Below are 12,232 nucleotides of genomic sequence, written 5' to 3'. Positions count from 1 at the left end.
GAAGGTAGGGATCCTGAGGCGTTACACACTTTTAACACAAAAAAATTATTGTAAAATTTCATACACTCCACTCTCCCCAGAATGACACAATTCATTCTAATGCTTCAACTTTACTTTTTAGTGCCTTGAAATGCTGTTACATTTATATTTAAGACATACTATGGATTAAAAGTAATTCATTAAAACAAAATGTGTCTGGACTGAGAGCCAACCAACAGACAAACATAGTACATGCAGGGCGGCAGTCTGTTCCTCTGAATAAATCTAATCATGCAAACTGTCCTTCAGGGACTAGGGAGAATCAGCTGGGGAGTAGTCACCGGAAATACCTTTGGGAAGATGAACAACTATTATTAAGGCTTGACACAAAACAATGTAAAATAAAGCAAAACCTTTCCCCAAATCACATAAAGAAAAGGACATGGATCTGCACATGGCACCTGAAGCAGTTTTCCATTAGCACCTTGTGTGTGATGTTAGAAAGTCTGAGGATTAAACAAATGGAAACACCTAAAGGGTTAACATTACAGGGTTAGACAAGATGGAAAGCATTTCCCATGCAAGAATGAGCAGGATAGTCAAACCTGTACTGGTCCCTTCTACTGTGGAAAGCACAAAACAAAAAGTAGAGGGTACACTATCAGACGAAGCAGAGAGATGTAAAAATCAGTTTGATTTTTAAGCAGCTCAGTTTAAGAAGGCTCCTTCTTACCCAGTTATTAGCATTAGGCACAATCTTTAATATATTCTTCATTTTGTTGTGAAATCATTCAATACACTATATAAAACAGTTAAAAGGAAAAGTTCTTTCCTCCCTTGGAACTTATTCCACCCACATTCTACTACAGATCCCTCAGGAGAATATATGGGAAACAAACAAAAAATACTCCTCCTAAGAATAAAGAATCCCCAGGCGCCCAGGCTTGGACCAGTATACACACCCTGGAGTACAAAAACAAGCTTCTTAGCGAACGTCCTAGCTGACGTGACCCGAAGTCTCTCAACGCGGCCCTTACCAGTGGGAGGCTGTCCATAAGAAGTTGCATAGGCGGTCTGCCCATAGGTTGCAGTGGTCTGAGCCTGGGTATAGCTGACATCAGTGGGCTGTCCATAAGTTCCATAACTTTGTTGCCCATATGCCTGCTCAAAGAAAACGGATGCAAGAATTTCATATGTGAACCCTGTATTTTAGCAATAAAATGGACTGACTTCCTTCCAAGTTTCTAGAGTAAAAAATACTGCTTTCTAGTAAAAAGATTTTGAAAAACAAGTGACCACAGTACCATGAATGGTTATTTTCTCTTATCTAATTCACTCTTATTTTTGTGAACTACTACAAAAAAGTTCCTGAGATAATTAGGCAAAAATTCAGTTAACTTTACAGGAGATTATCAAGACACTCTCAAGGGATGAGCAAGAAGGGAACGGTACATAATTGCCAGCACTAAGTGCAGCAGTTTTAGCAACTGGAAACAAATGTTAGGAAGACAAAATGAACAGAAAAAGAAAATGAAAACGGGGCAAAAATCAGTCAAACAATTTTGGAAACATTTTCAGTACAACACAAAGACTTAAAAAACCGACACCACTCCAAAGAAAATGAACTTGAACACTGCATGTCTCCTAAGGTCAGCACATCAAGAGCAGTGCCTTCTGAACTTGGACGCCGGTAACACTTACACTTGGCAAGGAATGAGATGTGCTTTCAAATATTAGCATGATCACATTTTAGATTTGAATGATCAGTTATGTAAGATCTGCCAGAGACCTCATATTCTGTCTGTCCTAGAAAGTTTCTGTGGCAGTGTTACCCATTTTATGCCATGAACCATTTCAGATTTTGAAATGACCTTGAAAACAGCAGGAGGCTAATTTCTAGAATCTGTTGGTTAGATTCACGTATTGGAAAGAACTCAGAAGTGCCACAGCTACACAGCTGTAAGAGCTGACCCCACCCACCACTAAGAGTGCAACCACTGGAAATGATGTAGTATCTATGCACTGCAATTTTTTTCATCTGCAAAATGCTATAATACACCTTCCTCTGCAGAACTACTCCATGATTAAGTTAAATAAATTTAAACATAATAAAATATGCAGATGGACCAAGCATGGAGCAAGACACCTCACTCAAGAAATACTAGATGGTTTCATTTATAATGACACTTCCGCTGTGAAATTTTATGATTTCTGGGTATTTTATGATTGTAAGCATAGTATACTCTTCTGTCACCTAACTATTGAAAACAAACAAAAAATAGGTACTTTTATCTTAATGACTGATGGAAATATTTTACTTGGGGATGCAGACATGTATAATTATATTAAAGATTACCTGGGTGGTCTGTGCATATCCTTGAGTGGGCTGGGCGGTGTAAGCACTGTAGCTGTTAAGAGAAATTAAATACAAGACTGAATATAGAACAGATTCCATTACTAAATCCTCTACAACTACAGGAGGCTCCATACTCTAAAAATGTTAATCACACCCCAAGTACTGTTGTAAAAGACCAACTTACCCCTGCTGGGCTGCAGCTTGGCTATAGGTACTGTAATCTAGAGGAAACAGGAAAGAAAATAGTGTGAAGTTAGCACAGAAGAAAAAAAGGCAGGAGTTCAGGCAACAGGAAGATGAATTCTTTAAACTGTCTAGAGACAATCAATACAGGTCCAAATGAGTACCTGTCTCTCAACACCAAATCAAAAAATAAGTCTAAGCCAGTTAAACTCAAAGTTTGAATATAGGGCCAGCTAGTGAGGTCGAGATCAGATGATTTGGCAAAGATACTCTGAATGTTCCCATGACCACAATCCCCCCCTTTAATTGCTGGCTGTCATCATGGCCTTAAGACTGCAAACAGTAAGAACCAACAGGATCATATAAAAAGAAGGCACGCAACAATATTACGACGCTTAACATCATACTGGTTTCATCAGTAGCTGCAACTCCTCAAGAATTAGTTTTTCTATTACTCCCTTACACTTTTCCAAGTTAGACCAACTGTAATTCCCCTGCAGGACTGTGAAATGGTACAGCAGAAAACAAGAGGCCAGTCATCTCAATTCAGTGTTTTAAAGACTTTGCTGACTGTAACCAGGCTACATCAGTACAACGACTCAAAAGCTAAACACATTATAAATCTCAGTGAAGTAGGGTTAAGGCAAAATTGCGATAACCAGCAAAGGAAAAGTATTTAATTTTGGGGGAGTAATTTTGTTTTGGGTAACACCATCTGTTTAAAACTCAAAATGATTTTAACCTAAAAAAAAAAGTACCACAAACTTTCTTCCCCCTCTTCTAAGTAACCTTCCTACAATTTTGCTTCATACGAAATTTATAATGTGCACGGAGAGGGATTAAAAACTGGTCCACTGAGGTACCTACAAGTACTGAAAACAAACACAATAAAATTAAGTTTTCACAGCACTACTGCTTACACATATACACATATTTTAAAAAGTTACAAAGTATTTTTAAAAATTTCTGCCCAATTCTTTGCTCCCCATGAGAAACACATATCTTATTTGATGTCATAGGAAAGTACTATCATTATAGAGTTAAACAAAAGGGGTCTTTCTTTGCCAATCAGAAACCAGTCCATCTGAAAGCAACATACAACACCTCAGCCGTTCACGCAGGGGTTTCTACCCTTACACCTCACAGTCCACCTGGCCTGGCCTGAAAGCGTTTTGCTGAATCCAGTCTAAGTCGGCTCATCTTTCTGCCTCTACACTCCCCTTGGTTACTTTCCTTCCTCAGTACACCTGTAACTCAGAACCCTGAATCATCATCATCAAATCAACTGCCCAAAGGCTATTCATAACGAACAAACTGATTTGTTCAAGACAACCTCAGGGCAGTTTAAGGTTAAACCTTAAGGCATTTTCAATAGCACTACAAGTCATGGTCTGTATTTTGGCATATAAAAAGCAAATGCAAATCACTTCTCTCATGTGGCATTCACAAAATAAACATACAGATGAAGTAATTAAAAATCAAATATTCAACCTATATTTTGCTGAGTTTTCTGTGCTAAGAAAGTGATTCTAAATTGCTGACATTTAAGTTCAATTTTTGCAAGAGGACTTTTATGTAAAGAACAGTTATGTAAAACTGGCAAAGATGACATGAAACAATGATCTCAGATCAGTGTGAAACCAGCCAACTTAGCTCCACTTGGTGAACTAAGGGAAGTAGGGAATTAGTTTCATGAGAATTTGTTATCTACAGCAAACAATATATGGCTTCAAAAATACCAGTTACACAATGGTCATATTATTTAATAATCAGTTTATATTTTGTTTTTAACTCCAAAATTTGCAAATGAAGACTTCACTAAAAATACAGGACTGGTTGAGAAAAGGGACTGTGATGAAGGGAGGCCTCTAGGCTGTATGCAATGTTGTATTTCTTGCTCTGAATGGTGGCTACTTGGGAGTTCACACTGTTACTCTGTTAAACTTGGGCATAAACTTTAGATACTTTTTCATATATGATACATAGGGAACAAACACGTAACATTAACATTACCCAAGGCAGTGGCTTTTGGATACTCAATGGAGTCACTACAGTGAGGAACACTGGAGATGGAGCCTCACAGTACATAACGAGCTTAAGTTAGGACGAGGCAACTTTGTGGAAGTCAAAAATGCTTTGCTGTAAGGCCAGAAGTTAAGCGCTCCAAAAAGATCTTAAAAGGTCTTGCCTAACTCCCTCCTTTTGAAGGGAAGGAAACCTAAGTCCAGATACATTATCAGACTCCTCAAAGGTTCCCCCAGCCGGACCTACTACTGTTGTGTCTACAGAAACCACAATTGTAATTTTAATGCAGTTACATGGTGGTTACCAGTAAAGAGTCTGAGCAAAGCTGACTGAAAAACTGGAACCTACAGACACACAAAAATGTCAACATACACATTCTGACTCCCCAAGCTTATCAGGCAAGGGAGGGTAGCACTCACCCTTACACTTTTCAAACACTGCAGGAAGAGGAAGGTGAAAAAGGCTGAGGAAACCATTTCCCACCAGGATACGTCCTGGACTACGGTAGAAGAGTCCACTCTCTTCTAGGGGCACTCTGCACCCCGGCACTAAGAGCCAGCATTTACCCGCCTGTTTACCGACCACACTGTTGGGGAGAGTTAAACTGTCCTTAAGTTGCTGGATTCTGGACCCTTTTCAAATCAAAACCCCGAAGGGCCCAGAGCTTTTCCTGCCTCCCCAGTCTTCACCCAATGGCCTGTAATGCTGGACTTAGACTCCCTAAGAACACCCCGAGAGGCAAAAATGCCCCACCCTATACCAGTGACCGCAGGTTAGTGCACCAACAGCCCGGAAACTGAAAGTGCTTTTGGGCTACATTCTTAAACGCTTGGTGCCGAAAGGACCACCACAGACATCACATTGAAGCTCCCACCCTAGGCTTTCTTTCAAGGTCCAATATGCGTCTCCTCTCCCTCTCTCGGTGTCAGTCCATGAAATAAACAAGCTTGTCGGCTTGACCTAGGCAATCAACGTGCAGAGCGACTGCTTAAGCATAATTCAAACGCCGACTTGGGCCTTTGGTTTCTCCTAGGTCAAAGAGGCCAGAATTTTCTTTCGGTGGGGATGTTTTGGCCTTACTATTCAACGAATCTCCCCCGGTATTTGCTGAAATATGGCCCTGAGAAGCCCCTTAATTGCTTTCTGGAAAGGGAATGCGATGGGATTAATGGTAAAAACGAGGAAGCAGCCGATCGAGGGGCTCTGAACGGCGGGAGCACACGTTCCGCCTGAAGCCCGGTCGGGCAGAAGTTCGGCATGGGGCTGCGACCCGCCAAAGATGATGGGGCTCCAGCTAAAGATCGGTGCCCCTCGACTCACAGATCCGCGAGGTCTTTTTTGTTTATTTGCACTCCCCCCACGCCCTCCCCACCGGCCTTCTCGGTGAGGCAGAGTCGCCCTCGGGCTCGGGCCGCCTTCCTAGAAATGAGGGTGGGGCGGGGAGTCAGGGGGACCGCCGGCCTGCGGCCTCCCAAACCGCCATCGACGCCCCCCCCCCGCCCCGTTTCGGGGTGCCGGGCTCAAGGCCCGGCCGAGCCTCCCCCCCCCACCTCCGCGCGGGGCCCTCGAGCGCAGGCCCCGCCCACGTGGCGGGCAGCCCGGAGCGCGCGGACGGACGGTCGCCGCACAATGGAGGCCGCAGTACGGCCCGCGCGCCCCCGCCGCCGCGAGCTCCCCACGCGCCGGGGGGCGCCGGAAGGTTCCAGAACTGGCCTGCGCGGTTGGGGGAGGGGAGGGAAGGAGAGGAGAGCGCGGGCCCTCGAGCTCATCGGGCCGCGGGGGGACCTCACACCCTTCTTGGCTACTGCACTCAGTCGTCTCGGCCGCCCCCAGGGATAAGCGGGCCCCCACTTTAGGCATCCCGGCCGTCGCCGGCGCGACCGCCGTTCCACCACACTCACCCGTTGACGCCATTTTCTCTCCTTCCTTCTCGTTCTCTCAACGTCCGTCTCCCTCTCGCTTTCCCTCTACGCGCTGCACTGCGCAGGCGCGAAACCCGCAACCTCGGGCGCTACCATCGGACCAGGCCACGGGGGTGGGGGAACGAGGGATGAACCACTGCTTTCCCGTCCTTCCTGCCCGCAGCTCTTGTCCTAATCCTCTGTAAAGAGCGCCGAAAGTGACACACGGCCAAAATAGCACCAAAGAGGTCGGAGCGGTAGGTGACGGGGGTCCTAGTATCAAGCTGGAGTGATTTATTGAACGAAGCTAATTCGTTCGGAATGGTTAAGTCCGCTGGCTCTAGGGACCGTCTCTGAAGAGTCGGCCTTGGAGGAAACGGAGGGCGGCGGGAGGGCTGGGGGAAGGGACCCGGGTCTAGAACAACTGCTGACTAAGCGGCGGGCGGCGTGGGTGGCGGGGGTGGCGGTGGCGCGCTCGCCGGACAGCCGTGGTCACGCGCCCGAGTACGAACAGAATGGGCTCGGGGCGCTTGGCCCCCCGCGGGAAGCTAGACTCCCGACTCGCAGCCGGGGCCCTCACTGGGCCTTCCGGGGGCGGGGGGTGCGCTCCACAGTGAGTACCCCGGACACGTGGCCCGGGCCCGAGGGCGAGGGGGCCGAGGCTGGTAGGTTGGATGGGAGGCTCCGAAGGTCCCCGAGAGCCGACCCCCACCTCTAGTAACGGTCCGGGTTGAGAAAGCCCTTACTCACCCCCTCCCCCCGTCTTATATCCTTGTTTTTACAGAAGGGGAAACTGAGGCCCAAGGAATTTAGGACTCTCCTAAAGTTACAAAGCTGAATCCGTCTCTACACCCTGGCACCCCCCAACTCTGTCCATCATCCGGAAGAATCTTTCCCCGACTTTGCCTTCCCCCTCTGTCCTGTCTTCCCAGTAAGGTAGGCAGGGCCTGATGGTGCACGGCCCCATTTTATAGATGAAGAGACCGAGGCCCAGAGGGTTTAAGCCTCAGTTCTTTCTGTCCTTGGGCAAGTTCTTCACCGTTGCCAAGGCCCCAGGGGAATGATTGTGAGGGTGTAAGAGGCTTGCAGCAGGTGCCCTGGCTCCCGGCAAAGCTGGTACCTGTTTGCCTTTCACAGGACTCAACCCAGTCTCCTCAGGCCCAACAAAGGGCAGGCTTTGCCCAAATCCCTCAGGGACCTGGAGCTAGGCTAGTGCCTTCCTTTCAACAAACACGTTGGGGAACTTGGGGATGAGTAACAAGAGCTCCCTTCTGCTCCCCACAGAACAGACCACCTGCCCAGGGAGACCGACAGGCCAAGCTGTGCTCATTAGATAGGATAAGATCCATGAAGGGGAGGTGGGGGTTGGTGGCTAGAGGACAGGAAAGAGTCATTTGAACTGGGCTTCAAGAGGTGAATAGGAGTTTGCTTGTGAGAGACTTGGAGGAAAGCACATGGCAGGCTGAGGAGCTTTCTGCATTTTCCCTGCAGGAGCCTGGCAGGTGGGTTTTGAGGCTGAATTATATACTCTTGTCAAGCGAGCAGATGAGGCAGCCTTGTCTCTCTGGGATTTGGTTTCTGCTCTGAAATCCGCTCATGAGAATACTGAGATAGAGCTGGCCAGGGGGCAAGAGTTCCAGCAGGGCGTGGAGGATAGGTTGGATAGGGGAGGAGAGAACAGTGGGCAGGGAATTGGCAGTTTGAGGGCCAGAGCTTGGACCAGTTAGGTTGGAGCCGTTTTCCATGCTGAGGCCTCCTCCTGTTGGGCCAGCTGCTGGCTACATCTGCCCCCGCACAACTAGCCAGGATGGCTGCAGTTTCCTGAGCAGGAGCTGTGATCCAGGCTCTTCCTTAGCCCATTCCTTTTCTTAGCCTACGAGGAAAGGATTTTCTAATCCCATTTTACAGATGAGGAAGGAGCGACTCAAGAGGCTGGAAAACTGGCTTAGGTATATGCAGCAGAAGGTAGGGGAGTGGACACTGGAACCTTCCTGTGAAAAAGCGGTCCTAGGGCCAGAGGGACTGTGCAGGGGGCTAGAGGAAGGGGACATCTTAGTCAGTGTCACTTATTATGCACTGGGGATGTGGGAGTCCTGGGGCCCCTCCTCTAACCCTTGTGCCCACCTCCTCCCTAATCTGCCTGCCCATTGGCTGGCCTCGCCCCCTCAGTCAAGGGCAGCTGAGGCCATCTGGACCTTCTAAGGCTGGGCACAGTGGAGGTGAGGAAGAAGGAAGGTGGCTGGTCTGCAGCCCAGGATAAGAGGGAGGCAGAGAAAACTGGCCCTGAACTTGCCCTGGAGGGCTGCACCCATTTTTTGGGAGTCCAGGGCTCCGGTTCAACTTAACATGGCCCTGTGCCTCCCTCCTCACGCTCCTCTTTAGGGTCTGTCAGGGTCAGGGCTCTTTTGGCCTGGCCCTTCCCCAACCTCACACATTAGCAGATGTCATGGCAAGGTGGCTGAGCACATGGTGAGGGTCTGAGCTCCGCTGTGGTCAAGTTGCTGGGCCTGCCTCTGCAGCCTCAATTTCTACTTCTGTAAAATGGAGCTGTTGGTCAGGTAGTTGAAAGGAAATCAGGTAAAAGCTGCAATAATAACGGTCATAACTGTTTTCCTTTACTCCTAGCACACAGCCCCAAGACCACCCTTGACCACCTGCAGCCAAGTTATGCTTGCCAGGAGCCCTCCTGGCCTGCGGTCCCCGACGCTGCCTCTCGCCTCCTCAGTCCTGATGGTGCTGCTGAGCAGCCTGTGGCTCATAGGGGCTGGTCCCAGCCTTGTCCTTGCCCCAGGGCTGCTGCTGGACCCTTGGCAGGGTGAGGGCCAGCTACGTGGGCCTTGGAAGAGGCAGACTTGCTGTAGGGCCTCCTTGCAGCTGGCAGGAGCCACATGCATCCTGCAGTGGCCAAGCAGGGATAGGACCCCGTGCCCCAGGGAAGGTCAGCCTGGGTGGGGGCATGCCTGGCTCACCCACAGCCAAGAAGGGAGGGCAGAGGACCCAGGCGGAGGGGCCGGCAGAGGGGTGGGAGCCTGTGAGTCGGAGTTCTTTTCAGATGGTTTTGCTTTCTGATGGCTTTCTCTTGAAATAAGAACTAAGATTTCCAGCTAAGCATGAGAATGGGGACGAGGTGCTGGGGTTTGAGGAGTAAGCCCTGCTGAGCGCCCATTTCCCAATAATAACACCAGCTTCCATTTACATTTGAGGAACCCAGATGATGCTCACAGAGGCTGAGTGGCTCATCATAGTTGGTTGCTCTTGAGAAGACTGGTGGGTCAGGCTTGTCCTGTTTAATACAGCAGGGGAGCGGCCACAGCGTTTGGAAGTCCTTGGCCCCCTTCACAAGTGCTTGGCAGTGGGCAGACTGGCTTCTGGGGAGGGGAGGCTGGCTTAGCAGGTGGCCCTAGTGGAGGGTAATTCCCAGCCTGGCACACCTGGGACAGCTTTTGGGGTTAGGACCACTAACCTGGTGCATAAGCCCCTTCTCTCTCCCAGCACACCGGCTGCTGACCCATGCCCTGGGCCACACAGCCCTACCTGGCCTGCTCTTGAGCCTGCTGCTCCTGCCTGCACTGGGCTGGCAGCAGGAGGGCCAGCTGGGCACGCTGCGATTCCTGCACGCCTCTGCCCTGCTCGCCCTGGCTTCTGGGCTGCTGGCTGTGCTGTTGGCAGGCCTCGGTGTATCCAGTGCAGCCAGGGGCTGCGGATATATGCCTGTCCACCTGGCCATGCTGGCAGGGCAGCGTTACTGCTCTAGACGACCCAAGGGGGCACTGCCACCGTGGCTGCTGCCATGGCTGCTGCTCGCCCTGACGCCACTGCTCAGCTCAGAGCCACCCTTCCTGCAGCTCTTCTGTGGCCTCCTTGCTGGCCTGGCCTGTATCCTTTGCCTGGGCCCAGGGCCCACGGGGACATGTGGATTCTGTGGCTGGGGCCTCAGAGTGCCTGGGAAGGGAAGTTCTAAGACCAGCAAAGCTGGGAAGCTGTGCACACATTCTAGGGGCATCTCTGAGTTCTCTAACCAGACAGACTCTGGGCTGAGGACTCAGGTTCATGGCTAGGGGTGGTGCTGATTACAGGGTAGGATAGTCCAGGAGGAGTGAGGTGGCCCAAGGAGGCACCTGACTGGACCTCCCCAGTGGAGGTGGCATCTGAGATGAGGCGTGCAGGATAAAGGGTTCAGGTGAAAAGAAGTGAGAAGGAGAGCAGGGCAGACAGAGTGCAAAGGCAGGCGGCGAGAGTGAGTGTGGGCTCTCTGGGCGCTGAAGGGGCACCACCTGTGGCTGCTGGTTGCAGGTATGTTTATCATAGGCTTTTGTTCCAAAGATGCTTAGTGCCTGCTGGGGAAAACGGTGCAATCAGAGAGAATGGTGGGCCCAGACTGACCCCCTGTAGTTTAGCACTGGGGACACCAGCTGCCCAGGCCTGGCTGAATCCCGGGTCGGGAGCATGTTGCCCTGGCTGAGGGCAATAAGGGGGTGTGTCAGTGGGCCCAAAGGTGGGCCTTGAATTGCAGACCTGAGCACTCAAAACAGAGGGGGGCGGGGGGTGGCTGGAACAGGACAAGACGGGCTTTAGGATGAGGCTCATCTGGCTTCATCTCTTACTGGCTGAGAAGCTTCGGGCAGGTCCCTTTTCCTCTCTGAGCCACCACTGCTGATGAGGGTGATGACAAACCCCTTGCAGGCCCGTAGTAGGGAGGGAATGCCCACCACACGTTTGGCACAGGGCCTGGCATGCTGTGTGGGCTTGCCCCTGGCTGGTTTTGGTGTTCCTTGACCAGCTGCCCTGCCCTGGGCAGAAAGATGGAGCTGGAGCCTTCCGGTGGCTGGAGCTCTCGGAGCAGCGGCTGCAGGCGCTCCAGGAGGGGGTCTTCTGCAGGGCCCTGGCGGAGTGCTGGCCTCTCAGGCTCCTTCCCTCGCCAGGCAGTGTGGCTGCACTGCCGGTCAGCCGTCCTGCCGGAGTGAGGTGAGGGTGGGGCTGAGGATACCGGCCCTGGTGGTGGAAGCTGTGGCAGTGACTGGCAGTCAGGCCCTCTTGTTTCTGCCCCTCCAGGCCTCCCACCCCTGGACCGCCTTACACGGCCTCCCCTAGCCTCTGGTCCCACAGTGAAGACTCTGCCCTGCTCGTGCCAGGCCTGGGGCCTGCACTGCCAACCTGGGAGGGCTCCTCAGAGGTGGGCCTGGCCTGGGCCAGTCCCAGCTTACCCCGCAGCACCTCGCTGTGGGCATCCCTGGATGAGCAGATGCTGCAGGCAGGGATCCAGGCGTCGCTCCTTGAGGGGCCGGCCCAGTGTCCCGGGAGCTCACTGTGGCTGCCTAAATCCTCCGTCTCTTCTCTGCGGTAAGGCAGGGTGGGCAGGGCTTTGTCCTCTGGGGTGGAGGCTGGAGGTGGCTCTGACGGTCCTTGCCTGCCCCTTCTCCCCCCACCCTGTTCCACAGGCTGCAGCAGCTGGAGCGCATGGGTTTCCCCATGGAGCAGGCGGTGGTGGCACTGGCAGCCACAGGCCACGTGGAGGGCGCCGTGTCACTGCTGGTCGGCGGGGAGGTGGGGGCTGAGGCCCTGGTGACTCAAGGGAGGAGCGGGCCTGCCAACCCGGAGGGCCCTGGACCCCCCTAGCCGAGGTGGGCTCTCAGGTGACAAGAGGCCCAGCCTTGGGCAGGTGGTCTGAGTCCAACCCTGTCTGCTGAGAGTCACAGCGGGGTGCAGGAGAGGCCCCTTCAGCACCCTGTTCTGGTACTGTTTAGAATAAAAACCAGTTCACCTTTCAGCCTGGACCTTCTCAGGGGCA

The 12,232-nt window shown here is 51.3% G+C and overlaps 2 protein-coding genes across 12 annotated transcripts in view; one reads left to right on the top strand and one right to left on the bottom strand.

Moving 5' to 3' along the window:
• The window catches only part of EWSR1 (EWS RNA binding protein 1), a 25,423-nt gene extending 18,872 nt beyond the window's left edge, over positions 1-6,551 (bottom strand). For 3 of the 6 annotated variants that reach the window (XM_017669069.3, XM_017669070.3, XM_036993472.2), the window contains exons 1-5: positions 6,445-6,551; positions 2,520-2,556; positions 2,336-2,387; positions 1,017-1,140; positions 585-602 (exon numbers count right to left, since the gene is read on the bottom strand). In XM_017669069.3, coding sequence (XP_017524558.1) covers positions 585-602; positions 1,017-1,140; positions 2,336-2,387; positions 2,520-2,556; positions 6,445-6,457 — 244 coding nt within the window. In that variant the 5' untranslated portion in view covers positions 6,458-6,551. The remainder of the gene's footprint in view (positions 1-584; positions 603-1,016; positions 1,141-2,335; positions 2,388-2,519; positions 2,557-6,444) is intronic. The other 3 variants (XM_017669071.3, XM_017669073.3, XM_017669075.3) reach the window with 1 other exon arrangement.
• On the top strand, positions 6,107-12,232 carry RHBDD3 (rhomboid domain containing 3). 6 transcript variants are annotated; one of them, XM_073222603.1, is made up of 8 exons: positions 6,107-6,242; positions 6,629-6,701; positions 7,229-7,380; positions 9,070-9,382; positions 9,937-10,320; positions 11,247-11,409; positions 11,497-11,784; positions 11,883-12,232. In XM_073222603.1, the coding sequence occupies exons 4-8, from the start codon at positions 9,112-9,114 to the stop codon at positions 12,058-12,060; spliced, it is 1,284 nt and encodes a 427-aa protein (XP_073078704.1). In that variant the 5' UTR covers positions 6,107-6,242; positions 6,629-6,701; positions 7,229-7,380; positions 9,070-9,111; the 3' UTR covers positions 12,061-12,232. The 6 variants fall into 6 exon arrangements, with proteins under 6 accessions (XP_073078704.1, XP_073078703.1, XP_073078705.1 ...); XM_073222602.1 differs by lacking the exons at positions 6,107-6,242; positions 6,629-6,701 and adding exons at positions 6,832-7,057; positions 7,729-7,946; XM_073222604.1 differs by lacking the exons at positions 6,107-6,242; positions 6,629-6,701 and adding an exon at positions 6,832-6,948.

Source organism: Manis javanica, chromosome 15 (genome assembly GCF_040802235.1).
Source record: "Manis javanica isolate MJ-LG chromosome 15, MJ_LKY, whole genome shotgun sequence".
In the NCBI taxonomy this organism is placed as follows: domain Eukaryota; kingdom Metazoa; phylum Chordata; class Mammalia; order Pholidota; family Manidae; genus Manis; species Manis javanica.
This window is presented reverse-complemented; position numbering and strand designations above follow the sequence as displayed.